We start from the raw sequence: 27,589 nt of genomic DNA, 5'->3' as shown, positions 1-27,589 counted from the left end.
AACCAAAAAAGAAAAAAGAAAAATGCAAAGCAAACAACAAAACAACCTTTCTGATCATTAAGTACATGGATGTTAAACAAGACTGACTATTATAATCGGGTTATTTATGGTAACGTAGATTTGTTTTCGTAAGATTTTCATCAGACTTTTCACTGACCTCACTGCCATTAGTCCTAGAAGAGCCCAAGACGTATTGACAACCAGTGATTTCTCACTCTGCACGTATCTCCTCTCACTGCAGGAGGCAAACTTCTCACCCCATCCTCCATCCTCCATCTGCCTCGAGACTAGAAACGCGCAGGCTTTCTTGACTTGCATGGAGGCAGTGCTGCAGATAGAGACAAGAGCGGAGCACCTTTAATATGTGAACGGTGAAAGGCAGGCAGTGTAGCCACATGAACCTCTATCAACAAGTACTGACAAATGACAGGAATATTTATACCGGAACAAACAAACTTGCCGGCGAGAAACGTAACAGTATGGTCCACATACTTTGAAAATATTGAAACGGGGTAGCCACACTACCCTGAAGATATCTAACAGGGACCTTTCGATTGCATCATTATTGAACCCAAGTACAAGCACCGACGAGAGCGAGCATTCCATTGAAATAAAAACCAAATACTTTAACGTTCTTAGTTTATTCACAGATAAGAGAAATTAGATCACAATTTAATTATATATAAAGTACTTTGTATGTTACAGAGTTCCCTCCTCCTCCTATCTTTTCCTTTGTCCCTCCCCCTCCCCACCCTTCCCACCCCACCCACTGTATTATTTCTTCTATTGATGGAGACGATGTACAAATGCGGGCAATCTTTCTCTACGGTTGTCAAACTTGGCTCTGTGCCATATGTGTTTATTCACGCTGCTACACGATTCTCGCGTGACAACATTTCAACATTACATATCAACATACTTATCATTGTAATTCTGACCCATGCAGGCAAAAGCTTCCAGTGCAAACCAGGTTCCATACGTAAAACAAACTCCCCAGGAACTGCAAAAGATGGAAAATTGTTCAAAAGTCAGGAAAAATGAAGTGACGAGTGACCAAACACTTTTTTATTATTTTGTTACACATTTCTTTTTCTATCTTCAATTAATTTCCATGCTTTGCTTTTACCTCTCTTTTGTAAGCTGGTCCAATTGGAAACCCAGCAAGCACTCAATTTTCCAAGGAGAAGATTGTGTATTTATTCAATTCAATATTCAAATTCAACACCCCACATGGCCAAGGATTTGGCTCCGCAGGTCGACATCGTCCCGCCTCAACCTGCGCAGCATGGGCCAAAGTAGAAACCGTTTTCGACCAGCACTTCTCGTCGGGCACGACTTGGGAACATCGACATACAAGAAACGTATGTGATCAGTGAGTCTAAATTCTTTACTTCAATTTCAGCAACCAGTACTCGACGGGGTCCCTATTAACGAAACGACCTTCACTTGGCTAGTGACTTGCACATGTTCGGTTCAGCTTTGTATCATGATAAAGCAACGAACAGTTAATGGCATATAGTTTTAAAAATGGTGACGATATGATCAAGTTACTTTTTGAAAGACAAGTCACTCGAGATAAGAGCCTACATGGGTACGAAAAACCAAACTTATTGAACCACTCTCAACCCCAGCCCCTTTTACATCAGTATGATCGCATGTAGTATAATACTTTGTATGCAAAGTCGCCCAAGATGGAGAGCCTGGGCTAATAATGCAGACGACTTTAACTGATCCCCTCTCGAACCTCAAGGCCCATACATCCGAGACTGTAACGGTACGATCGTGGCGTAGTTGATTTTTGTCAAGTCTGTAACACAAGTCCCTAAGAAAACCGGGAATGGATACTACACACGATCTTAGCGGCCACGGTCTCATCGGTACACAGGGTAACTTCGCTTGTTTGCTATTTTCTTTTATAGCGCTATACGTGATCGCGACAGTGTAAAGCCGTGCAATGTGCGAGCGAGAGCCTCGGGGATCGCACTACCTGACCACCTGATATAATAATAATCATAATATTTGATTATTATATAGCGCTTTACACCAGCGACAGGTCTCAAAGCGCTTTACAGACGTTATATTACCCCTGGTCAATGATAACCTGTCCCAGAGACAATCCCTCCAGTCGGCAGCAGTTATATACTGCGCCCAATGACAAGTTACCTCACAGGTACCCATTTAACCCCTGAGTGGAGAGAGGCAAGTGAGATAAAGCATCTTGCCCAAGGACAACAACGTAATGAACTAGGCAGGAATCGAACCAGCAATCCTTTGATTACGAGTCTGACACCTTAACCAATTGGCCACCACGCTCTGATGGTCATGGTGGGTGAGAAGGAAATATTACCCTTCGAATGAGCCATCGGGGAGTTGATTTTGTTTGATATATCCAAGGCCATTTTTCAGCACATTCCAGATCTCGTCTGTTCTATACTTTGGATCGTAGTCCACGAAATGTCTCAGAGCTTGTAAGACCGAAGATGTGCACTCGGTGTAGGTGTAATCCACCATGATGTCACCTGTTGAATAAACATGAGGTAGAGTAATATCACAGAGATATTATACATTATTGGTTGAAACCAATACAAGGAATTGATCAAATTCATACTCAGATAATCATGATGTCATCTGTTGAATAAACATGAAGTAAGGTAATATCACAGAGAAATGATACATTATTGGTTGAAACCAATAAAAGGAATTGATCAAATTCATACTCAGATGTTAATGTAATCATGATGTCATCTGTTGAATAAACATAAAGTAGGGTAATACCACAGAGAAATGATACATGATTAGTTCAAACCAATAAAAGGAATTGATCGAATTCATATTCAGATGTAAATGTAATCATGATGTCACCTGTTGAATAAACATGCATTAGGTAATATCAACACCCAGTTGGGACAACTTTTTAGTGTCATTTCCCGCTTCAGACCATTAGTATTGTCAGTACGAGCAGTATGAATATCACGATTCTATCTGATCAAGATGTTTGTACTGTCAATACCAGTGCTTCGAAGCATGTCATTGGAGAACAGTTAGAGAGATTTTACTATCAAAGAGAAAATATGGCTTATTGGAGAAGTTTAGTAAGACAAAGATTGTAACTTTTACATATTTGTAGTAAATCATGATATTACCTGATGAATAAACATGAGGGTATGAATGAGCAAAGATATTTAAACATAAGAAATAATAGATACCAATAGTACCATTTGTCCCCAGTTATAATAATAATAAATGATATTTATTTGGCGCTTCGCTACAGTGTTTCAAAGCGCTTTACAAAAGTAGGAGAGTCACAAAGGAAACCAAGGAAATAAAGAAACTAGGAATCAAACAGAAATGTTTTAAGTTGTCTCTTGAAAATAGAGAGGTAGGGAGAGTCACCAACATTCGTTCCAAAGAGAAGGGGCAGCGACAGAAAAGGCACGATAGCCATAACGAGTTGATTGCAAATGCGCATGATAGGAAGAGGGAAGCGTAACAGTAGCTGACCGACGCAAAGAAGGTCAGTGATACATTGAGGGGCAAGCCCGTTGATCGCTTTGTAGGTGAGAAGTAGGATCTTAAACTGGATGCGCTGAGAGACGGCAAGCCAATGCAATGAACGGCGTACAGGAGTGATGTGATCAAACTTCTAGTGAGTGAGACTAGCAGCGTTCTGAATTCTCTGAAGGGGCCCGGGAGCGATATGAGAAACTGGCATATTCACATAAAACTATCCATGCCCTTGCTATAGGAAATATCCATAAGAAATGTCCTCCCTTGTGAAGGATACATGTGAAGGAAATTATGTTCTCATTGTTTTTGGATATGGACTTTATAGGATGTATCCTTACAATTAGGCCTAACTGTGATAATATGTTAAATTTGAGTAAGGGGTTTAACAACTATGTGTGATTATAACCTGTTGAATATTCATGACTGTATGAATATGAACAGCCAGTTGGGACAATTTCCTGATGCTAATACCTCTCTAAACTGTACACCAAATATCATGCTCTCAAAGCACTGGTATTGACAGTACGAACAGTTCCTAACCTTGATCTGATAGAAAACATGATATTCATACTGCTTGTACTGACACTACGAGTGCTCTGAAGCATTAAATGACACTGCAGTATAGTAAAAATTGTCCCAACTGGGTGATAGGAAAAGAATGTGCTGATTAAAACAGGTATACGTTTGTTCTTATACTGTACTTTCATATCTCGTTTCAGAACACTAGTACGTGGACATCATGAGCAGTATGAATATTATGATGCTATCAGATACAGGTTAGGAACTGTTTGTACTGTCAAAATTGTCAAAATGAGTGCTTTGAAGCATGATATGTGAGGACAGTATACAGTGGCAGGTGCGTATCCAGGATTTTCTAACCCGGGGGGCGCGAATTACTATCTAAGCGGAGCGCCACCATCGGTTGGCGAGCAGCGTACAAGAAAATTTCTGGTTTTGATACCCCCCAAATCACCGGAAACGGCACTTCTCGGGCTTGAAATGACCAACCAGATGTACACTTTTTGCCTGAGAACCAAGTATTTCCTAATAGTTTTTTTTCCATCCATAACCTTTTTGAAGATTGTCAACCCGGCACACGTCATGTTCGACCTGATCGCATCTCCTGTGGGTCTTTGCTTTTGTAGGTGATTCTACGTCGCGGCCCACAATACCCATCAGCCCCACTTTTCAAGGTTTTAAGCCCCAAATTTGTTCCGAATTTGAAAATTCACATTTCTCGTGAATAAAGTCACTTCAAAACATACCCATAATGTTGTACAAAATTTCATCTATGGACAACCAATATAGAAAAACTTCCTTCAACCCCTAACAGACCGGTCAAAATTGCACGAGTAGAGGGAAGTGTGATGCAGAATGTTGGTCAGAAATTTTCGAAAATTCAGACACAGTTAATTTATTGGTGTAGAAATATTAAACCTCTTATAACGGCTATTATAAAACTTGGTTGAAGAAAATGAAAAAATAGCAGATATTTCCTTCAACCGAACACTACACACATAGGCGTAGGAGGCGCGGCGGCAGTGGCGGAGCTAGGGGTATTGGTCAGGAGGGGCGAGAATGGTCTGTAGGGACGCTTTCGACACTATCTAAGCGGAGCGCCACCAATGGTTGGCGCGTAGCGCACAGACAATTTTTGAGTAAAGATACTCCCTAGATCACCGGAAATGACCCTTTCAGGGCCTGGCTAATTTGCAGAAAAACGAAGAATAGGGTGTCATCGCCAAATTACACCAAGAAAATGTGAGAAATGTCAATAAGTAGATGAGAGCGCAATAAAAAAGTCAATAATCACGAATAAGTAAAAAGTGGTAAAGAGCTGAAAAAGGCGCCAGCAGTCCATTTGAGTCCGTGTGGACGCTCCGCCACTGCGCGGCGGGGGTGCAGCCCCTAATTCGCCATTACTAATGTAGAAGAGGGTTTTGACATAATTGGACCTCCATGCTTTTTATACATCTACATGAGACATGTCGTTGTTTACATTAGCATCCCGCGGTATACTGCGCAATTTGAACGGACCGTACGGTACATGACGGCATGCGATGTAATAACCGATGCTTGCTTATATGATATTGACATTGACACGTTGAACGCGCGCGAAAATTTTTGGTTATTTTTTCAGGCAAGTCGGACACTTTTGAGGATTTTCATCCTGGAACGCCATTTTCATGCTCACTGATATGATGTGATATCTGCTGTTTGCGTTACAAATTCGAACAGGCGCGTAACGAGGAATTTGCCAAGGGAGGGGCGAAGCCTGTAGGCAAATTATCTAAGCGTAGCGCCACCATAGGTTGGCGCGAAGCGTACAAGAAAATTTTGGCCGAAAATGTCTCCCAGATCGCTGGAAATGGCACTACCCAGGACCATTTGTTATCGCGAAGCGTACAAGCAAATTTTGGCCGAAAATGTCTCCCAGATCCCCGGAAATGACATTTCCCAGGCCTTGTAAGTTGCATCTAAGCACTTTCTATTTTGAAATTACTTAGCGATATCATTTAAAAAAAATGCTGAATGGGGGGGGGGCGGTCGCCCCCATCCCAAAATGCGTCATGTTCCCCGACGACACGGTCGAGTTCGAGACCAGCCACAGTTGGTTTCATAGCACAATTCTACACACGCGTTATGATAGACCATATATAGTATATATATAGATCATTAATGAGAGAGGAAAATGGAAACGTCAAAAAAATGGAGTTGTCGGTGTAAGGGGTAGGGTGAGGCATACTTTTACGAAATCATTGATCCGTCACTGGCTACCCTTCAGCGCTGTAATGATGTCACTGTTCCTCTTTCTCTTCCCGGTGTCTTCGCGTTTTTCTTTTACTCCCTCCTTTTCTCCTTCTTCTCTCTTTCTTCTTTTTCTTTTCCCTTCCTTCCTCTCCTCCTCCTCTTTTTCCCCTCTTTTTTCCTTTTTTCTTCTCTTTTTTTTCTCTCCTCTTTTTCTTACCCGGGGGGCGCGCCCCCAACGCCCCCCCCCCTGGATACGCACCTGAGTGGTAATAGCATTAGAAAATTGTCCCGAAGTATGTCTCCACAGTTGATCGACTGTCCCTTCGTAAAAGATTTCAAGTTGTAAACTTTCATAAATATGCAAAAGAATAGGTGCTCGTAAGAAAAAAATCTTTTCTAACCTTCTGATGGAGATAATTTTTAAAAACTTGTTATTTTACATTAGTAAAACTGTTTTTAACCACTGTAATATCACTACATTTTGTAACCGTTAGATCACTACATTTTGTAACCGTTAGTATAACTCACCGAATACTTCAGAGGGATTAAGTAACTCCAACAACTTTTCTCCGCCTCGAAGGGTCTCGTAACTGGAGTACCCGCCATTCGGGTTAACCATGTCTAGAAGCTAAGAGCAGACACCATTAATAGTAATTAGTCCTCATAGCTTAGTTTAAACATCAAGTCAGCGTACATGTTCAAATCAGGACTCGTCACAGACGCATTCTATATTCTGTCGCTTAAGATCTAAATATATCATCAAGGTCTCTCCGATTATCTAATTTTTTCTCAAGCAAAGCAACTGTTTGCAAAATCTTCATGTTGTAAACCACTGTTAAAAGAGACGACATTGTACTGCTGAAGATCATAGTCTCTTGGTTAAGGTCCACCAAGATCACGACAGAAACGATGTATTTCGGTTGTAAAAAATGGCCAAACTTAAACACTGCATTTGTTCCTTTTTTTTGGGGGGGGGGGAGGAAACAAAATTATCTGTATTCGACCAAACAGTCTGTAACATCTTAATTTTATACTTTTAACTCTTAGTCAAATAAATACTAATTTATTAACATTGATATTCAAATAATCTATCCAATTATGTCTGAGTAAGACAAGATCCATTCAGAATATCGAAAGAACTACGATCCAATGCCAAATGTATCTTTCATTCCGAACCGTTCCTTTTCAAACTCTGGTGAGGTGAAACGGGTTTGGAAGTCAGTGCGTGCACGTCGCAGCACGACTGCGTAGTAGTAGTGACACTGGAGATTCTGTACTACCCTGTTGGACCACTCCCCCCCCCCCACCGGTCGGAAGGATCACCAGCAATGGCTTGAGACTTGATCCCATAATCTTTAGTTCCTAATTCTAGTTGCACACTGCACGCCTGATTACTGACCGACCCAGCTCGACCACCGTGGCCTAGTTTTTCGACAGTCGTAAAGACCCCGCTGACTCATGACTGACTGAAGCCGACATGACTGAGATACTTCGCAAACTCTTGGTCATTGGTAGTTTAAACAGATACCAACAGACTGTCACAACTCGTTCTGGGATAACCCCCTCAAGTATTTTATTGATTCCTTTACGTGTTTAGTTAATTGGATGCTAATTATTTAGCCATGGTTTTGTGCATCCTTAATATCCACCAATCCGGCCCCCAGAATGACGGTAGAGTTGAGTCGGGTCCGGTTGTGATCGGTCGGGCAGTGTGCGGGACGGACTCTTACAGTATATAAAATCTGCCGAAACCGTGTCTTTCATATTTTTGTAATCGTAACTCAGTATCGAGGGATAGCTTGAGTTAAAATGAGTTTCAGATAAATCCAGACATTCCTCTCTCTTACCAGGTCGACTGCTTCGTGAAGACGCTCTCTGGATATTTTCGCTTCGCTGCCGATGAAGGGACATTTCTCTTCGAGCAGCATGGCGGCTTTCAATGCCTCGGCTGTCGTATCGGACACGATCAGACCGTGATCTCTTGTCGTGAGAGGCCAGCCTCCCTAATTATGATGAAGGAAAAAAATTGAGACTTTAGAAACTGGCAAAAAAACATGGTCAGTGGTAGTTTAACACGACTTAAAACTGGCAAAATCTATGGTCATTGGTAGCTTTTAAACATACACACACACACACACATTGAGAAATTTGTTTTTTCCTCCAAACCTTCGTTAACGATATCACTCAAATTCCAATTCCCAATGGAGAAGATCAAAGCACATTCTGTACCTCTTCCTTCCCAATCCCCCCCCCCCCCCATTAACCATTTGACTTGTCTAATTTCGCATTATTCATTAATTTAGTTAAAGGCATTGAAGACTCGCCCCTTAACCGCGTGCGGCCATCTGAAAAAGTTAACTTTCTGTTGCCTGCAAGTGACATTTTGTTCGTGTCGCTACAAAATGCAGACAGTAATGAAACGTGATACCTTGTTATCTTTTAGCTGGACCTGAGATGTCCATCGCTGTAATGCTTGTACACTGTGCTGTGCTGTGGGTATTAACCGAAGCTGTATGTACTGACTGTACACTAGTGTCTAATTACAGATGGTAGCAAGCTGTGTGTGTGCATTTTCTGGGATCGGTGGTGGTGTCTAACACTTCTGAAACACCTCATTCGAAACTAGGTCAGATTACCGGCATTAGAAGTTTCTTTTTGCGCGAGTCTTCACACCCTTTAACTTAAATATCTGTCCAATCTGTCTGTCTGTGTGTCCATCTTTGTGTCCATCTGTCCCTTATAAGTGTCTTCTTAGTCCAGTTCGGTAAGCCTGGGAAGAAGAATCTGCTAGCTGGGATCCGAAAGTCAGACCATCACACTTTAATTTATTTTCATACCTACACAGTATTTTTGGCAGTATAGGCGGTTTAGATAAGGCCTTTTGCTCTCATTGACTTACCATTTTTTCACAAAGAGGAATGTTAATTAATGACAGCATTTCCAGTCCTTAAAAATGTTTGACCCACCCCCACAAGACAACCTTCTTCTAGTAGTATCTAAATCACACACAGACACAGCAGCTACCAAACGTTTTCCCCAAAAAATTGGACCGTCCCTTCATTCTTTGAAATAAAAGTTGATTTTTTAAAAATAAAGCTACATAAATAGTATTGTTATGGGTATTTAAATATCGTATAGCTTAGTCGCACTATTCCTGTTCCCAGCCCCCCCCCCCCTCACTCTAATCTTGTCACCTGTAGAAAATGATAAAGACTTCCAATTACTTTGTTATATTGGCGATAATACTGCACACATTTTGGAGAGCTCTCAACCATCTGTGAAACTTCAAGATAAGAGTACGCTTTCCTTAGAGCCTCTTGAAACTCCGGCTTGGTACCGGCGCCGGCCTCAAGCATAGCCATTGCAGCGTACGAGACGTCCCATATCTGCGTTCCATTTGTACCCTGAGGATCGAGACAGGTTTAGAGGTGGGTAAATTGGGTGACATTTTCCTCTTTTAACTAAAGTAAAATACGAAAGCAGATCGCTAAATGTTGAAAAAAGTTCAATATTGATTAAAAGTTTGATTGAACACATAGGGCTAAATAAGTTGAAGGAATATTGTGGTACCAACAAAACCTTTTTTGTAAACTTGTACGGAGTCTAGACATTTTGAGTGATCATTTGGGCAAAGTAGCTCTTGTGAAGCGAGCTCTTTTCAACATTCTTCTACAGACCACTAGAGAAAGTCACGATTCAAGCATCATTGTAAATTTGTGAATTTGAGGGTTGATTGGATCATCTTTGCAGATTAAAGGTGTGAGATATTTCTTACTTTTCAACCACTTGAAACTTGAAATGTCAGGTGAAAAGTCCCAGGCATCATTCTCAAATGAATTTGAAGGTTGGTTGCCATCACACTTATGACTGGGTCACGATTTCAAGCATCATTGTCACGTGAATTTGAAGGTTGATTGGATCAACTTTACAGATTAAAGTTGTGAGATATTTCATTGTGCTCAACCAATTGAAACTCAAGTCCCAGGCATAATTCTCAAGTGAATTTGAAGGTTGACTGTCATAACACTTATGACTCAGTGAGCAGAAATTTAAACTTATGACTCAGTGAGCAGAAATTTAAACTTATGACTGGGTGAGCAGAAACTTAACCAAAGAAGAAAGTTTTTGTGACACCCCAGTTTTTGACCATTTTTAACCTGGTCTTTTCTTAGGAGCTGTATAGTATGAATGGGAAAGTACACTTGCTGTACTTTCTTAAGGCATTATAGACATGGTCAAATTTATTGGAAAATGGTGGTGGATGGGTGAGGGGGGGGAGGGCAGTTTGGGACCCCCACAGGCCCTGAAGCAACTATGGTTGGCATGGTGTCTTTTGCATTGAAATATTTTTCAAAAGGTCACTTTTCCCTCGTATCTCTCGTTTTGGCGGAAGGGGGCTGGGGAAGTGGTGAGCACACATCAGGGGCCTGGATCTAATGGTAGATCCAGCCCTTACTATTAGAGATTTTCCTTTTTGACACTTGGTTACAGTGTGATGATAGAGACAAGAGGTATTACAAATTACTTGTATTCCAACAAAACAGGGGGTGGGGGAGGGAGGAGGGGGTGAGCATGCATCAGGGGTCTAGATCTAATGATGAATCTAGCCCTGACTATCAGAATTTTCCTAATTTAAACATTTGGTTACAGTGATGAGATGATAGACAAGAGGCATTACAAAATATTTGGATTCAAACAAAACAGGGGGTGGGGGAGGGAGGAGGGGGTGAGCATGCATCCGGGGTCTAGATCTAATGATAAATCCAGCCCTGACTATCAGAATTTTCCTAATTTAAACATTTGGTTACAGTGATGAGATGATAGACTAGAGGCATTACAAAATATTTGGATTCCAACAAAACACACACAAACCTGCATATTTACGCCATCTCGGCCCATCCTAACGAAGAAACAAGAAAGAAACATACATACATCAATAAAATATCATATTAAGCTATTACAAAGTTTGAATAGTTCCTACATTTATGTAGAGGCAAAGCATAGAGAGAAATGGTATAGACTAGAGAAGATGTTAAAGAAACAGTTACAATGGTCAAAATGAAGACGATTCCAGGTGGGATTGGATAAAATGAGAGGCAAACGCAAACTGTCATCCTTCTAAGCTTCCCTATCCAGCCCCAACTGCAGCCTCCAACCACCACCGGCCCCTCCCCAAAACACCTCCCATCCCTCTAGTCCATCCACTGTTTCCCAAAAGTGTTTTTGGTTGATTGGCTCGGTCTGTTTCTGATTGAATTTGTGTTCTTACACAAAATACAAACTAATGTCTCCATCAATTTCCTTCCTTTTTCTCCCCTTCACACTGAGACATTTCGTGGATACCGGAAAAACTCACCAGATGTGGACATAGACCCTATCGACATGTAGCAGAAATGCTTTCAAGCTTTCGTGGATAACAATAAAACTCACCAGATGTACTGATAGACCCTATCCACTCACCATATGTAGTCATAGATCCTATCCATTCACCAGATGTAGTCATAGACCCTATCCACTCACCAGATGTAGTCATAGACCCTATCCACTCACCACATGTAGTCATAGACCCTATCCACTCACCATATGTAGTCATAGACCCTATCCACTCACCAGATGTAGTCATAGACCCTATCCACTCACCACATGTAGTCATAGACCCTATCCACTCACCAGATGTAGTCATAGACCCTATCCACTCACCAGATATAGTCATAGACCCTATCCACTCACCAGATGTAGTCATAGACCCTATCCACTCACCAGACGTAGTCATAGACCCTATCCACTCACCAGACGTAGTCATAGACCCTATCCATTCACCAGATGTAGTCATAGACCCTATCCACTCACCACATGTAGTCATAGACCCTATCCACTCACCAGATGTAGTCATAGACCCTATCCACTCACCAGATGTAGTCATAGACCCTATCCACTCACCAGATGTAGTCATAGACCCTATCCACTCACCAGATGTAGTCATAGACCATATCCACTCACCAGATGTAGTCATAGACCCTATCCACTCACCAGATGTAGTCATAGACCCTATCCACTCATCAGATGTAGTCATAGACCCTATCCTCTAACCAGATGTACAGTAGTCATAGACCCTATCCACTCATCAGATGTAGTCATAGACCCTATCCACTCACTAGATGTAGTCATAGACCCTATCCACTCACCAGATGTAGTCATAGACCCTATCCACTCACCAGATGTAGTCATAGACCATATCCACTCACCAGATGTAGTCATAGACCCTATCCACTCACCAGATGTAGTCATAGACCCTATCCACTCACCAGATGTAGTCATAGACCCTATCCACTCACCAGATGTAGTCATAGACCATATCCACTCACCAGATGTAGTCATAGACCCTATCCACTCACCAGATGTAGTCATAGACCCTATCCACTCACCAGATATAGTCATAGACCCTATCCACTCACCAGATGTAGTCATAGAACCTATCCACTCACCAGATGTAGTCATAGACCCTATCCACTCACCAGATGTAGTCATAGACCCTATCCACTCACCAGATGTAGTCATAGACCATATCCACTCACCAGATGTAGTCATAGACCCTATCCACTCACCAGATGTAGTCATAGACCCTATCCACTCACCAGATGTAGTCATAGACCCTATCCACTCACCAGATGTAGTCATAGACCCTATCCACTCACCAGATGTACAGTAGTCATAGACCCTATCCACTCACCAGATGTAGTCATAGACCATATCCACTCAAACAGATGTAGTCATAGACCCTATCCACTCACCAGATGTAGTCATTGACCCTATCCACTGACCAGATGTACAGTAGTCATAGACCCTATCCACTCACCAGATGTAGTCATAGACCCTATCCACTCACCAGATGTAGTCATAGACCCTATTCACTCACCAGATGTAGTCATAGACCCTATCCACATGTTGCAGAAATGCTTTAGAGTCTGGACCGTCTTCAAGCCACCGAATCAGCATATTGATCATTTTGGAGATCTGTTAGAAAAGAAAAACAAAAAACAAGAACAAAAGACTAAGACACTGACCACTCATTGTTTTTGGAAAGTCTACCCATTACCCCCCCCCCCCCCCCCCAATAAAAATGAATCAATTGGAGACTCTGCTGAGAATATTACTAAAGACATTTTCATAACATCAGTGATGAGCCTTGGGTAAAAAAAAAAAATAAAATTTGATGACATTTTGCTGCATATGCTACACAGATTACTGTGCCAGACAAATTCATATCTACTACTCTTTGGTAACAATATAAGGAACGTTACTAAACTCCTACTAGACATGCAGCTATATTACTTTATAACTTGTTTTTAATGCTCAGTAGTGCAGACAGGTATAATAGCAGGGCTTTTTAAAATCTTCTCACTGAAAAAAAAACAGGGATGAGCCTGGGGTAAAAAAAAAATCACGGAACTTTGCAAAAATTGCGGTATAGGCTCCAGTTTGCATATGTTACAGTGTATTAGGATAATCACGGATATTGCACGAATTCGCGGAAAAAGCTCATGCCTGTAACATGTAGCATGCTGTTTTTATGTCATTTAAAGGGGAATCAATATTAAGAAATAAAGGCCAGTCTTTCTGTCTGTGATGGAGTTAGGCACTATGTCAAAAAGTATGAGGCCGAAGGGGGGAGGAGGGGGGCTTGGGTTTTGCAAAGATAATCTCTATCGTTTTAATAATGATTTATCCTAACTGGTTTTCTCTTTGACAGGGTGCCTGATAGAAGAGTGATATGGTGAGGCTGACACCCAGACCTGGCCCCCTCCCCACAGACTTTCCCTAACCCTGCACGTCCCCATAATTTTTTATTTCATAGTCTTACAAGTTAATGACGAAATGTTTTGTACTGTAGATACTTGGTTATTAATAATTTATAACCAATCTTGATTTGAGAAAGGCTAGATGATACCCAGTTGTCTAAAGAAGTGGAATATTCATTCTACTTTATAACCAATCATGATTTGAGAAAGGCTAGATGATACCCAGTAGTCTAAAGAAGTTGAATATTCATTCTACTTTATAACCAATCAGGATTTGAGAAAGGCTAGATGATACACAGTAGTCTAAAGAAGTTGAATATTCATTTTACTTTATAACCAATCATGATTTGAGAAAGGCTAGATGATACCCAGTAGTCTAAAGAAGTTGAATATTCATTTTACTTTATAACCAATCAGGATTTGAGAAAGGCTAGATGATATACAGTAGTCTAAAGAAGTGGAATATTCATTCTACTTTATAACCACTGATCTGTACACTAACTGGATTGGCGGCTCACCGCTTCTGAGCGCTAGTTGGTCTATTCCCTGTGAAGCTACCGGAAGTGGGTTTGCGGCCATCTTGAATCACCCAAAAAGACGCCAAACATTTCTTGTTCTGTTGTATCTAGGTACGGAATCGGCAGACAGCACTTCGCATTATCCTTAACGAAATAACTTTACCTCACTCGTTTAGTAACTTTACCTCACTCGTTTAATATCTGATGTTTTGAAAAGAATGCCTGTTCAGCCTATGGATGCACACACCGGGATGTTCGTGGAAAACGAGAAAAGGGGTTGAACTTTCACAGGTAGGCTATGCCGATTACCTGGGATGGGAATTCTAGTTAGTCTTTTGTACTACGTTGTATGCACTGGCGAGAATATGGACGTGTTTCGCGAAAGAAATAAGCAACATGATAAGTAACATTAGCTTTTCGACATATTTAGGTCTACTTGCATCAAAGTACAGTTTTCAGTACACTGCGTGACGTACTGAATACATGAGGAATTATGTGTAGCTTAATAATTGAAAGGGTATACATAGGCTTACCACCTAACTCAGTTTTGAAAACAGAGAGTTGTTGCCTAACTCAAGGCACAAGCCTAAGCTTGACTTATTTGGAAATTTGAAGCCTCTCCTTTTATGAATGAGTATTACTAAGCACAGGCTACAATTCAATTGGTTAAATTATTTCGTTTCTACAGATGAATTTTATATTTATATTAAAAATTTCAATGTTTTGCTTATGTAATTTGCAGATTACTCCAACTCGTAACTCGTAAGCCACCATCTGCAAGACGATCCAGCCCAATCCCAAGTACAAAACATGAATTACCAAATGTGGAGTGCAGTGAACATGGAGTACCCCTGGAGATCCTACATATGCTATAATGGGGTCTCCTAGAAAGCTAAAGCGCAAAATACCCGACATCACATACATTTTCATGCATACTGGGTTGAAACTATTTATCTTTTCATTCTTTTTATGTCAAGAGACATGTTCAAGGGCATAAGAGACCTCATTGAGAAAGTTTCATGAGAGCAAAATAAGCAGAAAGACATGACAGTAATCACACATGGGGGAACATGGGGGATGTGGCTGAACATTCCAAGTGTTAAAATGATAGAACTTATAGTAAAGATTTTGTCAGTACTTTTTAGGCTCTGTTGCCATCATAATTATCACATTTCTGCCATCCAATCATACAGTTAATGAAGAAGAAGTTTAAGTTTCATTATGTTTTTAAACAATATGGAAACATTTCTCTGACCTCTAGTGGCAAAACATCTCGTGATTTCTATTGTTTGGTGTTGAAGTTCTTGCCGGAATTTGTTTTTGTATAGGTTAAATGATAATTTTCAAGCACTAGAAGCATTTCATGGATTTGCAGGTTCCACCATATGTATTGTTTTACTTTTTATACATAAGGACCTTACCTTTATAGTCATTTTGGAAAGTTTCATGACATTTTTAACCACCAGAAGCATTGCACTGACTTCCTCTGCCCATACTGTAATGTTTTTAGATTATGAAATGTGAAGTTATTGCCATTATACTTTTTGTAACAATATTTTTATAATAGTCTTTTATATGTGAAGTTCTTGCTGATTTACTTTTATATATTTTTATAAATTTTAACCACCAGAAACATTGCATTGACTTCCAGGGTCCCGAGTGTAATGATTTTAAATTTTCTGGAAATGAAGTTCTTGTTGGACTTTTTAAGTGCTAACAAGTCACTACAATCAATACTATTACAACTGTGTCACTTGAACTGAATATATTTAAAGAAAAGGATATTTGTTTCCATTATGTGCTTTCATAGTTTACCTTGTCGGTTCTCTATTTGTAATCATTTAAGGGTAAAGCTGAAACTGCAAGCACCCAACCAGTAAAGACAATAGCATTATAGCATAAACATGAAATACCACAGTTTATGACTCACGAGATTGCTCTTAGACTACAACTGTTTGAAAACTTCGAATTTTTGATTCCCCTCCACCCCCCACCCCTCCCCTCCACACCAACCCCTCAATGTTGCTTTCGACCAAGAATATATTCGGAAAGGCTTTTGAGTTGTCCATATTGATCTCCTTTTGCAACCCTCATTTTACTTGGTCAATTAACCGCAATAAAAAATCAATCTAATATTGAGTACGGGGGCACGTCTCCCGACCAATTCCCCCCCCCCCCCACCACCTCAGTGACACACACCTAATATCAGCGCCCCATCTCTTGTCTTGGATACTTTCTGTCTACAAGAAAACAGTCATTAAATCAACGTTCAAATATCGCTAGCATACAAAATCAGTGAACTGTATCGCTCTTCTTGGGTGAACAAACATGGCGGACAGTAACTTCCGGTGGCTTCACAGAGTAGGCCTGTTGCTCCAATCCAGTTAGTGTACAGATCAGTGTTTATAACCTTCATGATTTGAGAAAGGCTAGATGATACACAGTAGTCTAAAGAAGTTGAATATTCATTTTACTTTATAACCAATCATGATTTGAGAAAGGCTAGATGATACCCAGTAGTCTAAAGAAGTTGAATATTCATTTTACTTTATAACCAATCAGGATTTGAGAAAGGCTAGATGATATACAGTAGTCTAAAGAAGTTGAATATTCATTATACTTTATAACCAATCAGGATTTGAGAAAGGCTAGATGATACACAGTAGTCTCAAGAAGTTGAATATTCATTCTACTTTATAACCAATCAGGATTTGAGAAAGGCTAGATGATACACAGCAATCTAAAGAAGTTGAATTTTAAAATTTTAATACCCTTCTGTGTCATCTATGTTTTGCTGTCTGAACACGATACAGATGAAAGGTATGACCTCATATACAAGCCCCCCCCTCCCCCTCAAAAATGGAGAGGGAGGAAAGGAGGTGGGGTGGATAGAGAGACTGGGATAATGCTATGAGCATAAACCCACAATCTATTATAACTTACTGGCCCAATACTGATGAAGTTGGTCATAATATCATCTTGTTTGATATGATCCAAGCAAACCTTGAGAGCACTTTCTCTGTACCAGCTGCTGTGAAAGGGTTCATACGTATCTAACATCCCTGTGATAGAAAAACAAAATGTATGACAAAATGTAAAGTTTATAAAGAAAGGTTAAGGAGCGGGGGCAGGGTGGGGGGGGGCATAGTGCAGGGGAGAGCATTGTCCAGTAGAAAGACCCTTTTGAATGTTTCATTATAAGATAACTATAAGTACTCCTTAATAACATTTCAATAAACAAGATTTTACTTAGTTTAAATGTCTCTGATCTGATCCTTGCAAAAGTTGTTGTTGCCCAGAATTCTTTTTCATAATACAGTGTTTTGAATCAAAGGTAAAGAAAGGTCAATTAGGATCAATTAAAAATGTTTTCAACCATCCTTTTCCATAGATTTTAAATGCAACAGTTTGGGTTGACTTTTGCTAAATCTGTGATGTAATTTTTTGATAGTACAACTTTTTCTTTTCTTTTCTAATACCAATGCAGTTCATAAGCTTGACTTATAGTTAATTTTGATAACAAAAACAAGAAGCAAAAACTTGCACAGAAATGTTTCTTATTTAGTTTTTCGACGAATAGATTTTACTAAGACCAAAAGATTTCTGGGCAAAATATTGTAGAGCTGAATGTTGGAGAACAATTTATCACCAGGTCCAACTCTGAACACAACATGTGAGAGCGTGGTGGCCAATTGGTTTAAGGTGTCAGACTCGTGATCCAAGGATTGCTGGTTCGATTTCTGCCTAGTTCACTATGTTGTGTCCTTGGGCAAGATGCTTTATCTCACTTGCCTCTCTCCACCCAGGGGTTAAATGGGTACCTGTGAGGTAACTTGTCATTGGGCGCTGTATATAACTGCCGCCGACTGGAGGGATTGTCTCTGGGACAGGTTATCATTGACCAGGGGTAATATAACGTCTGTAAAGTGCTTTGAGACCTATCGCTGGTATAAAGCGCTATATAAAAAGCAAATATTATTATTATTATTATTATCACTACTTTACCGAATACCATGGAGTAAAGCCAGCTATGAGGAGTGTAAATGTCAATTTTGGCAATGTTTTCTCTCTGTGCCGGCCAATCAATCGTTTCAAAGTCCTCGACGAATAATTCCTTTCGAAAGATGAAAGAAATTAAATTAGCCGAAACGTCCGGATCCTTTTTCCCCACTTTTTGTTGTTGTTGTTGAAAAAAGAAAACTTTTGTCTGAATTGTAACCGATGTCAACTTAATTTCAAGAATTATATATTTTTAGTATACGAATGAGAATATTCCTACCAAAACAAAATAGCTATTTAAACTGTATATTTCTCCCCCAGTTCTCAAAATATAATAACTTTGAAGGTTGGGTTTGGTCCTCCTTTAAAAAATTGGATTTTTTCTCTCGAAATCTACTATTAATAAGACATCTTTGAATAAACAAACTTTAGTACCGACCTTTCTCAGGCTTAAGATAAGACTATCCTCTGGAGCGTAGTATCTTTTGCCGTAGAGATACGACATTCCAAGATAAACGATACGGCAGTGAACCCAGAGTGTTGACGGATGGGCGGGTAACCACGAGGGCAGCAACCTACAGGATTTGAAATCGAATAGAGAGAACGGATAACGAGACGGTTTTAATCTCTGTGGAGTTCTTTTTTCTCGTCTCTCCATAGCGTTAGTTCTATCGCAAGAGATTTCATGAAACACTGTTGTACTGTTGTTCTTAAATAGGCCAAACATTAATTTACTTCATTTATAAATTCATATGCCAGTTCGGACAAATATGGCGGCGCCAAATTTGCCACGGCGAAAAAATGGAAAAAATTTGAACTATGAAAAGTGAGATATTTAACAATGAGGTCAGGACCATTTGCGACAACTGCTCTAAAGGCAACACAAAATCCATTGTCTTATTGACATGGCAGTTGGTGATGCTTGTCCTTTGATGACCCAGTGTCCCAGGCTGCTCCCTAGTTCCTTTCCATTGCCCCTCCCCTCCCCCCACCCTCCCACCTCTATTCCAACTACCAAACTTGCACATGTATACATTTTTTTTCATAATGACATTAACAGTATCTTTCATTTTAGATTTTTTTTTGGTTTTCTGTTTCCTAAAGCAATTTCCGGGACAATGACTCATACAGATGATTTGGGATCAAGATGTTTAGGATCCATCCTGATGCCTAGATAGTATATCAAAATAAAATAAAACTGTTAGCAAACTGCTTATCCACTAGAGAGCCTGTATAGGAGAATGTGTAAAAGTCAGTTGGCCTGACGTTTTGATCCTAGCAGGATCTTCTTCAAAGGCTAAATGACAAGTAACAGTAACAGAAGGGACAAAAACACGCACAGAATACAGACAGGTTAATGAGCATGGTGAACACAATGAGATAGATTAAAGGGTATTAGTAGACACGGGATGGAGAGAAGAAACCAACAGGGGAAGAGGAGAGGTAGGAGATAAACAGTGGAGGGACAAAGAGAGGATTAAGGGAAGGAGGTAGGGAATAAACTGGAGATGGACAAAGACAGAAAGGTGTGGAGAAAAAATAGATAGAGAGTATATCAAACAACCGTAACCAAATCCCTTGAGGAATACAACTTTCTATATTACATTAATGCACCAAAGAGGACCCATCTTTGAATTTACTGAATAGGTTACCATTGTGTATAAACTATGAAAGAGTAATATACCCCAAGCAACCAAGAAATTTGATTCTTCACTGTCACAACCTTGATAGAGGGAGGGACTAGTGACTATAAGTCTACTTACTGTGTATATGCTGTTGTAATGTACATCTATATGAGTTGATATCACAGAGCTAACCAATATCAAGGAGGTAAGCTGGAAAGTGCTGGGGTTGGGGGAGGGGGGGGGGGTAGTGCAGAGTACTACAGAGGGGTAAATTTAATTGAGAATTGTCCTACTTTACTGTCATAACCTTGATTGGGACTAGTGGTCATACATCTATTTACAATAAGCATATGCTTATACATTACATCAGTGCTGCCAAGTCACCCGCTTTGGGCGGGTGTCACCCGCATTTTCGGGTCGTCTCCCGCTCACCCGCCCACCTGTCCGAATCTCCCGCATTTTCCCAAAAACTCCTGCATTTTTGAAGAATTTCCCGCATTGTAGGCCCACAGAGTTTTTCCTGTGAAAGTGTATCATTGCTAGCGTGAAATTCATTTCATCAAAATGCGAATTATCTCAGAACCGCCAGGATCGGAAATTAATCAAAGCCGATTGTGCTAAATATGCCCGGCTGAAAGCAACGTTACCTATACGATTCGTGAAAAATAATACCGTTACGACACACGTGAACGCTACAGCGTCCGCAAAATTTCAGAGTTTTTTTTTATTTCAAGATAATTTTTTCTCTGGAATGAAAACAAAATAGACACAATACAAATATGGAGACAGTATAGATTCAGCTTAGATGATCCGGGAAGTGATGTTTCCGGCCATCTGAGGGGCCGTAAGATCCCAAAATTTTCTTGTACGCTTCGCGCCAACCCATGGTGGCGCTCCACTTAGATGGTGTACGTAACTAACAGCACCAGACAATTTTCACCCGCCTAAAAAACATCTGACCTTGGCATCTCTGATTACATAGATGTAGCTATGGGGAGGGATTCATGTAGGTGAGAGAGGGGTGGCCGTATTAAAAGGGAGGGGTGGCTACTTGGTAGTAGATATGATTGAAGGGGAGGGGAATGAACTGGATTTTAAAGTTTGAATAAGAAATTTGAATTCAAAGCAATTTGTTTCTCATTTTTTGTGCATTGTTTGTTACAGTTACGGCAACAACTGAGGCAACAAAAATAATCTGGATGCACAACAGCCTCTATTTATCACTCAAGGATGTTGACCAATTGATTGCTACCAGCAAAAAGGCCTTCATACCAGATATATATGATATCTATAATACTACAGAAATGGCTGCTTGGCATCTTGGATGCACTACAAACCCTCACATGTTGATAACTTGCCTATGATAGTGTCTGTGGTGAAGGACAAATAGTTGAACTGACATGATATATGTGGGTATATAGAAGGTCAAGCAGATGTTTCCCTAAATTTGAAGGTGCTCAGATGCCAAATGCTGGTACTTGTGTAGCTTTTTAAGCACATACACAAGTACTAGTTTTGCTAGCAATTAACATTTTAATTTTTTTTTAGTGAAATATATTACGTACCTGGTAAAAGTCATTAGTGTGTTTCAAAGAGATTTTACAAGGGACCGATTGAGAGGCGTAAGTAATGTTTCTCGCATGCGTAACGGATGCATTATTAGTCTGTATGATTTTGGCATAGGCTAGGCCCAATTTATGTGGAATATATTGTTAGGAATGTCGGGATTTAAGATGAAAATAGTGCTGGGCGGGATTCATGATTTTTAAGACAGTGCTGGGCAGTAATTTTTAGTGCTGGGCGGGACAGCCCAGTGCGGGCACATCCCTGCAAATTATATATGTGTTATATATATTCACATCATTTATGTGTTATACATTTGTAGCACACCGATAAAAACTCTAGTTGACATGTTCTGAAGTCAAACTTTTTTCCATCGCAACTTGAATCTACAAAGACTAACTGGAAATGGCCTAAAAACCGTCACCGCAAAACAAGAGATCCAAATTATAATTTTTTTTGTTTTTTTGAGAACTGTTTCACCTGTTTAGCAGAATGATACAGTGAACGTCGACGCATGCGCTATTAAGCGAGGGAAAATTTTTTCCTGCAGGCTTCCTGCAGTATAATTCATTCTATTTATGTCGGAATTTGGTTTGATAAACCATCCAGGAAATCACATAGCTGAAGGATAGAACAAACCCAATGAGCAAAAACAGAGAGATTGTCATTACCGCTATCCTTTGAAGAATTAAACACATGAATGCCCCCCCCCCGGCCCAGGACTGTCACAAATTTACCGTACAATTTCATGTAATATCACGCACAGTAATATAATCGTTAGATTGAACACCCAGCATCTGGTCACAGAATGTGGAGCCATTTAATCCCTTAATTATGAATGTTTGAACAAGAAACCAACCAAAAATATAAACAATAGTCATGTGACACCCAAGTTTTGACCATTTTTGCTGGGGTCCTCCCTTATAAACCAAAAAAATGAGGAAGCTCCCAGAATGCAGGAAAAGCTGTTGCTATACTGAGGTTAATGCATGACTTCCATGTAAATGATCGTAACCATGCCGATCTCGCCACACAGACAAATCCTTTTCCAGCATGAGTTGCATAATGTTGAACAACGTGAAGGGAAGCAATTTCGAAAATATTCAATCATTTGAAAGAACTTTTTCTCGATGATTTTTATATTTAATCCAGTTCAGAGAATATCCTGTACTGGGATTTTAATTCGAAATAGTATCAGAACTTTGATATTGCAATCAAGAAGAGGTATATAAGTTGGTAAAAGGGATGATGGGGGGGGGGGTAGCCTGGGCCTTTGTGATGTGGATGTTAGGAGGGACAGGATTGGTAAGGAAAATGAATATGCCTGCATTGCTTTTGTCTAGATGCTCACAGAAGGATAAGAGCTGGTATTCATCCACAGCCTCAAGTAGATGACAGCTGCAAGCTCTTCCTTTGGGCTATCGCTAAAAGTTCTAAAACAATTTTTATCTGGCACTACGAAAGCCCGACCCACTCACCATAGTTCGGGGAACAGCGTGTGCATGCCTTCCCACTTATAACAGTTCAGTATGCACAACCAAAACTTCCCCCAGGATGGGATGGTGGCAGCCCCACCTACAAAGATAAGAAAAAAAAAGTAGGGTATTTCTGCATATATATTTTTGCATATATGCAAATTGGAAAGAATTTATGAAACTTTTGAAGCTTTTTGTTCTCTGATTAGCTGATGAAAGAATTGGGGGAGGGGATAGAAGGAATGGAGAAAAACATGTCTTATTAAAATAAAAAAAAACTTCCTGTTAATGGAAGATAATGCAATAACACTATATATACATATTTCACAGAGAAATCTTGGGAGCCTAAATCATCAAGTCACCATAGGGGTTCACCCTCTATTCTATTGCAACCATTTCTGATCACCGCCCTCCTCCCTCCCCCCACCCACGCCCAGAAACAGACAAAATACTACAAAAGTTTTACACAAATATCCTTTTCCTCTGTTGATACAGTACATGACTTTCATATAGTAAAGGTAAGTATAAATACTTTCAGCTCAGTTGCCATGGTAATACTAAACCCTTCACAGTCTGCTGTTGCCAGGTGCAGTCACGAAATATCACTCAATTTGGAACAATACTTATCTTCTCCATACAAACTTTCTAGGATGAGGTTGTTGATTTTTGACCTATACGTATACTTGCAGAAACACTTGCCACTAACAATTTCGAAGAATAAGCATCTGCAGTTGCTGAAATTTCCTTTCAAGCACATTGCTGAATAGTTTTAAATTAATTAACTGACATGCACCGGGCCGTTTGGTGTGAAAAGTAAAGAAAAGACCGTTTCAGCGGAATATCTAGCATATTTTTTAGCCTCTTTTTCCGCATCACAAAGTTGTTACCATGGTGATGGAGAAGCTTCCTGGCTTTAACCAAGTCCTGGTCTTCTGGGCTGACTCCAAGGAGTCTCATCACCACATAGTTCAATGCTGTCCCAAAAACTGTGGCATTATCTTCTGTATGCCTGTTCCGGAAGGGGTAAAAAAGAAAAAAAAGTTTGCTCGGTATCTACACCGTTTACGTTTCAAGATTTCATTTAAGGCAGGAAAATTCAATTTTAAAACCTGTACAGCTAACATTCAACTAAAATGTAAATTTTTTTTTAAATGCAGTTCATCAACTTTCTACAAATATATAAGCTTCAACTTTGAGATGAATTACATTTCCTCCTCCTCCTCCTCCTCCTCCTCACCCTTCACCTCCCCCCCCCCCCATTTGCCTTCCTAGATTCTGCCTGATGGCAAAACCTAATGAGAATGTTTCTTAATATTTTGTGTCTATTTTTGGGAATCCCAAACCTTCATATTGTTTTTTGATAGGCCTATCAAATCTCAAAAATTTATTATGAGTTTATTATAAGCAAACAACACAAATTAAATATCTGTCTCAAAAGGGGTTACTTTCAACAGGGATGAGACTGAGCCGGGGAAAAAAAATCTGAAATTTATCGATCCCCGTCCTGGGGGAGGGGTTTAAGGGAGGGGGTGTCCCCCTCCCCTTTAGAATTTTTTTGTCAGGTAAGGAGGATGCAAAATGGTGGACTCTAGATGGAATCTATCACATCACGCAACTCGCCAAAAAAGTGTGGCATTTCTGCTTGTATAATTTATCCATTAGCTTTTTTGAACCAAAAAAATGCTTTTTTGCTTGCTTTGTGCTACTTGATTCCACCACTGGTCAAATTCGGTGTTACTTCCCTTTACAGTCCAGCATGTTCGGGGAAAAAAAAATAAATAAATAAATAAATAAATAAATAAAAAAAATAAATAAATAAAAAAAATAAAAAAAAATAAAAAACGCGAATTACGAGAAAAAAACGCGAAAATGAAAAAAAAAAAAATCGGAAATCCGCGTTTCCGCGGAAGAGTCTCATGCCTGTTTCAAGTAAATAACTGACTGAATTCCCTATCAAATTCAAATGAAACTGTTAGCAAACTGCTTATCCACTAGAGAGCCTGTGTAAGAGTATGTGTAAAAGTTAAAGTTGGCCTGACGTTTTCGATCCTAGCAGGATCTTCTTCAAAGGCTAAAAATTTATTTATAGATGATAGGATTCCCTATCGTCGGGACTGTAAAAGCCAGGCACATCAAAGAACACTTACAGACCCCAGCCTCCGTCCGCAAGCTGTACTGATCTCAAGTAACGAATGGACTCTTTCACGAAAGCATCGGGTAGTTTGGTCTTGGTGATGTAAAGTACTATAAAGAGACCTTAAAAGGAGGAAAATGGAGAAGGTAATTTATAGGAACACTGTGCACATCGGGTAAGATTGGCTGCTACCACATCCCACAATTACATTAATAGTCTAACAAAACACGCAAGAGTTATGTCTACCTGAGTACAGACTTAATCTACCATATTCTGCACTACCATACTTGAATGTAACCAAAATGATCAAGATTGAACTCTACTTAATGTTGCATCATATTTACATTAATATATTGATATATATATATATATACCAAATCAGACAAACCTATATATATGATGTATATATATGTGATGTATATGTGATATATGTGATGTATATATATGTGTGATATATATATATGTGTGATATATGTGATGTAATCAGACAAACCTATATATATGATGTATATATATATGATGTATATATATATATACATATATATACTGTATATATATATATATATATATATATTTATATATAAATATGTATATATATATATATTATTAAAATTGTAATGAGTTGAAAAATCCAGCGCAGTGAAAAAACTTCCAGCCTCCACCGGGATTCGAACCCGGGCCTCCCGCTTTATATGCGGACAACCTAACTACTAGGCTATGGACGCTGATTGCATGTCCAGACAGGTGCGTATCCAGGGGGGGGGCGTTGGGGGCGCGCGCCCCCCGGGTAAGAAAAAGAGAAGAGAAAAAAAAGAGAAGAAAAAAGGAAAAAAGAGGGGAAAAAGAGAGGAGGAGGAGAGGAAGGAAGGGAAAAGAAAAAGAAGAGAGAAAAAGGAGAAAAAGAGGGAGTAAAAGCAAAACGCGAAGACACCGGGAAGAGAAAGAAGAACAGTGACATCATTACAGCGCTGAAGGGTAGCCAGTGACGGATCAATGATTTCGTAAAAGTGTGACTCACCCTACCCCTTACACCGACAACTCCATTTTTTGACGTTTCCATTTTCCTCTCTCACTAATGATCTATATATATATACTATATATGGTCTATCATAACGCGTGTGTAGAATTGTGCTATGAAACCAACTGTGCTATGAAACCAACCCCTTACACCGACAACTCCATTTTTTGACGTTTCCATTTTCCTCTCTCACTAATGATCTATATATATATACTATATATGGTCTATCATAACGCGTGTGTAGAATTGTGCTATGAAACCAACTGTGGCTGGTCTCGAACTCGACCGTGTCGTCGGGGAACATGACGCATTTTGGGATGGGGGCGACCGCCCGCCCCCCCCCCATTCAGCATTTTTTAAATGATATCGCTAAGTAATTTCAAAATAGAAAGTGCTTACAAGCAACTTACAAGGCCTGGGAAGTGTCATTTCCAGCGATCTGGGAGACATTTTCGGCCAAAATTTGCTTGTACGCTTCGCGCCAACCTATGGTGGCGCTACGCTTAGATAATTTGCCTACAGGCTTCGCCCCTCCCTTGGCAAATTCCTCGCTACGCGCCTGTTCGAATTTGTAACGCAAACAGCAGATATCACATCATATCAGTGAGCATGAAAATGGCGTTCCAGGATGAAAAGCCTCAAAACTGTCCGACTTGCCTGAAAAAATAACCAAAACTTTTCGCGCGCTTCGCGCGCGTTCAACGTGTTCATGTCAATATCATATAAGCAAGCATCTGTTATTACATCGCATGTCATCATGTACCGTACGGTCCGTTAAAATTGCGCAGTATACCGCGGGATGCTAATGTAAACAACGACATGTCTCATGTAGATGTATAAAAAGCATAGAGGTCCAATTATGTCAAAACTCTCTTTTACATTAGTAATGGCGAATTAGGGCCTGCACCCCCGCCGCGCAGTGGCGGAGCGTTCATATGGTCAGGGGGGCGGATGCCCCCTGACGGACTCAAATGGACTGCTGGCGCCTTTTTCAGCTCTTTACCACTTTTTACTTATTCTAGATTATTGACTTTTTTATTGCGCTCTCATCTACTTATTGACATTTCTCACATTTTGTTGGTGTAATTTGGCGATGACACCTTATTCTTCGTTTATCTGCAAATTAGCCAGGCCCGGAAAGGGTCATTTCCGGCGATCTAGGGAGTATCTTTACTCAAAAATTTTCTGTACGCTACGCGC

At 40.0% G+C, this 27,589-nt stretch overlaps 2 protein-coding genes across 2 annotated transcripts in view; one reads left to right on the top strand and one right to left on the bottom strand.

Moving 5' to 3' along the window:
- LOC139958655 (uncharacterized) overlaps nt 1-27,589 on the top strand; it is a 234,684-nt gene that overhangs the window by 83,534 nt on the left and 123,561 nt on the right. The gene's annotated exons all lie outside the window — the stretch shown is intronic.
- The window catches only part of LOC139958648 (lanosterol synthase-like), a 44,546-nt gene that overhangs the window by 6,568 nt on the left and 10,389 nt on the right, over nt 1-27,589 (bottom strand). The window contains exons 4-17 of the mRNA XM_071955883.1: nt 25,385-25,493; nt 24,125-24,246; nt 23,241-23,337; nt 19,014-19,149; nt 18,581-18,689; nt 17,519-17,637; nt 13,175-13,272; nt 11,131-11,158; nt 9,483-9,662; nt 8,106-8,261; nt 6,787-6,886; nt 2,348-2,519; nt 920-1,000; nt 158-328 (exon numbers count right to left, since the gene is read on the bottom strand). Of these exons, the coding sequence (XP_071811984.1) occupies nt 158-328; nt 920-1,000; nt 2,348-2,519; nt 6,787-6,886; nt 8,106-8,261; nt 9,483-9,662; nt 11,131-11,158; nt 13,175-13,272; nt 17,519-17,637; nt 18,581-18,689; nt 19,014-19,149; nt 23,241-23,337; nt 24,125-24,246; nt 25,385-25,493 (1,678 nt within the window). The remainder of the gene's footprint in view (nt 1-157; nt 329-919; nt 1,001-2,347; nt 2,520-6,786; nt 6,887-8,105; nt 8,262-9,482; nt 9,663-11,130; nt 11,159-13,174; nt 13,273-17,518; nt 17,638-18,580; nt 18,690-19,013; nt 19,150-23,240; nt 23,338-24,124; nt 24,247-25,384; nt 25,494-27,589) is intronic.

The sequence above is a fragment of the Apostichopus japonicus genome, chromosome 18, assembly GCF_037975245.1.
Source record: "Apostichopus japonicus isolate 1M-3 chromosome 18, ASM3797524v1, whole genome shotgun sequence".
NCBI classification, from domain to species: domain Eukaryota; kingdom Metazoa; phylum Echinodermata; class Holothuroidea; order Aspidochirotida; family Stichopodidae; genus Apostichopus; species Apostichopus japonicus.
Note: the sequence above shows the minus strand (reverse complement) of the source record. Positions and strands in the feature narration are given on the sequence as shown.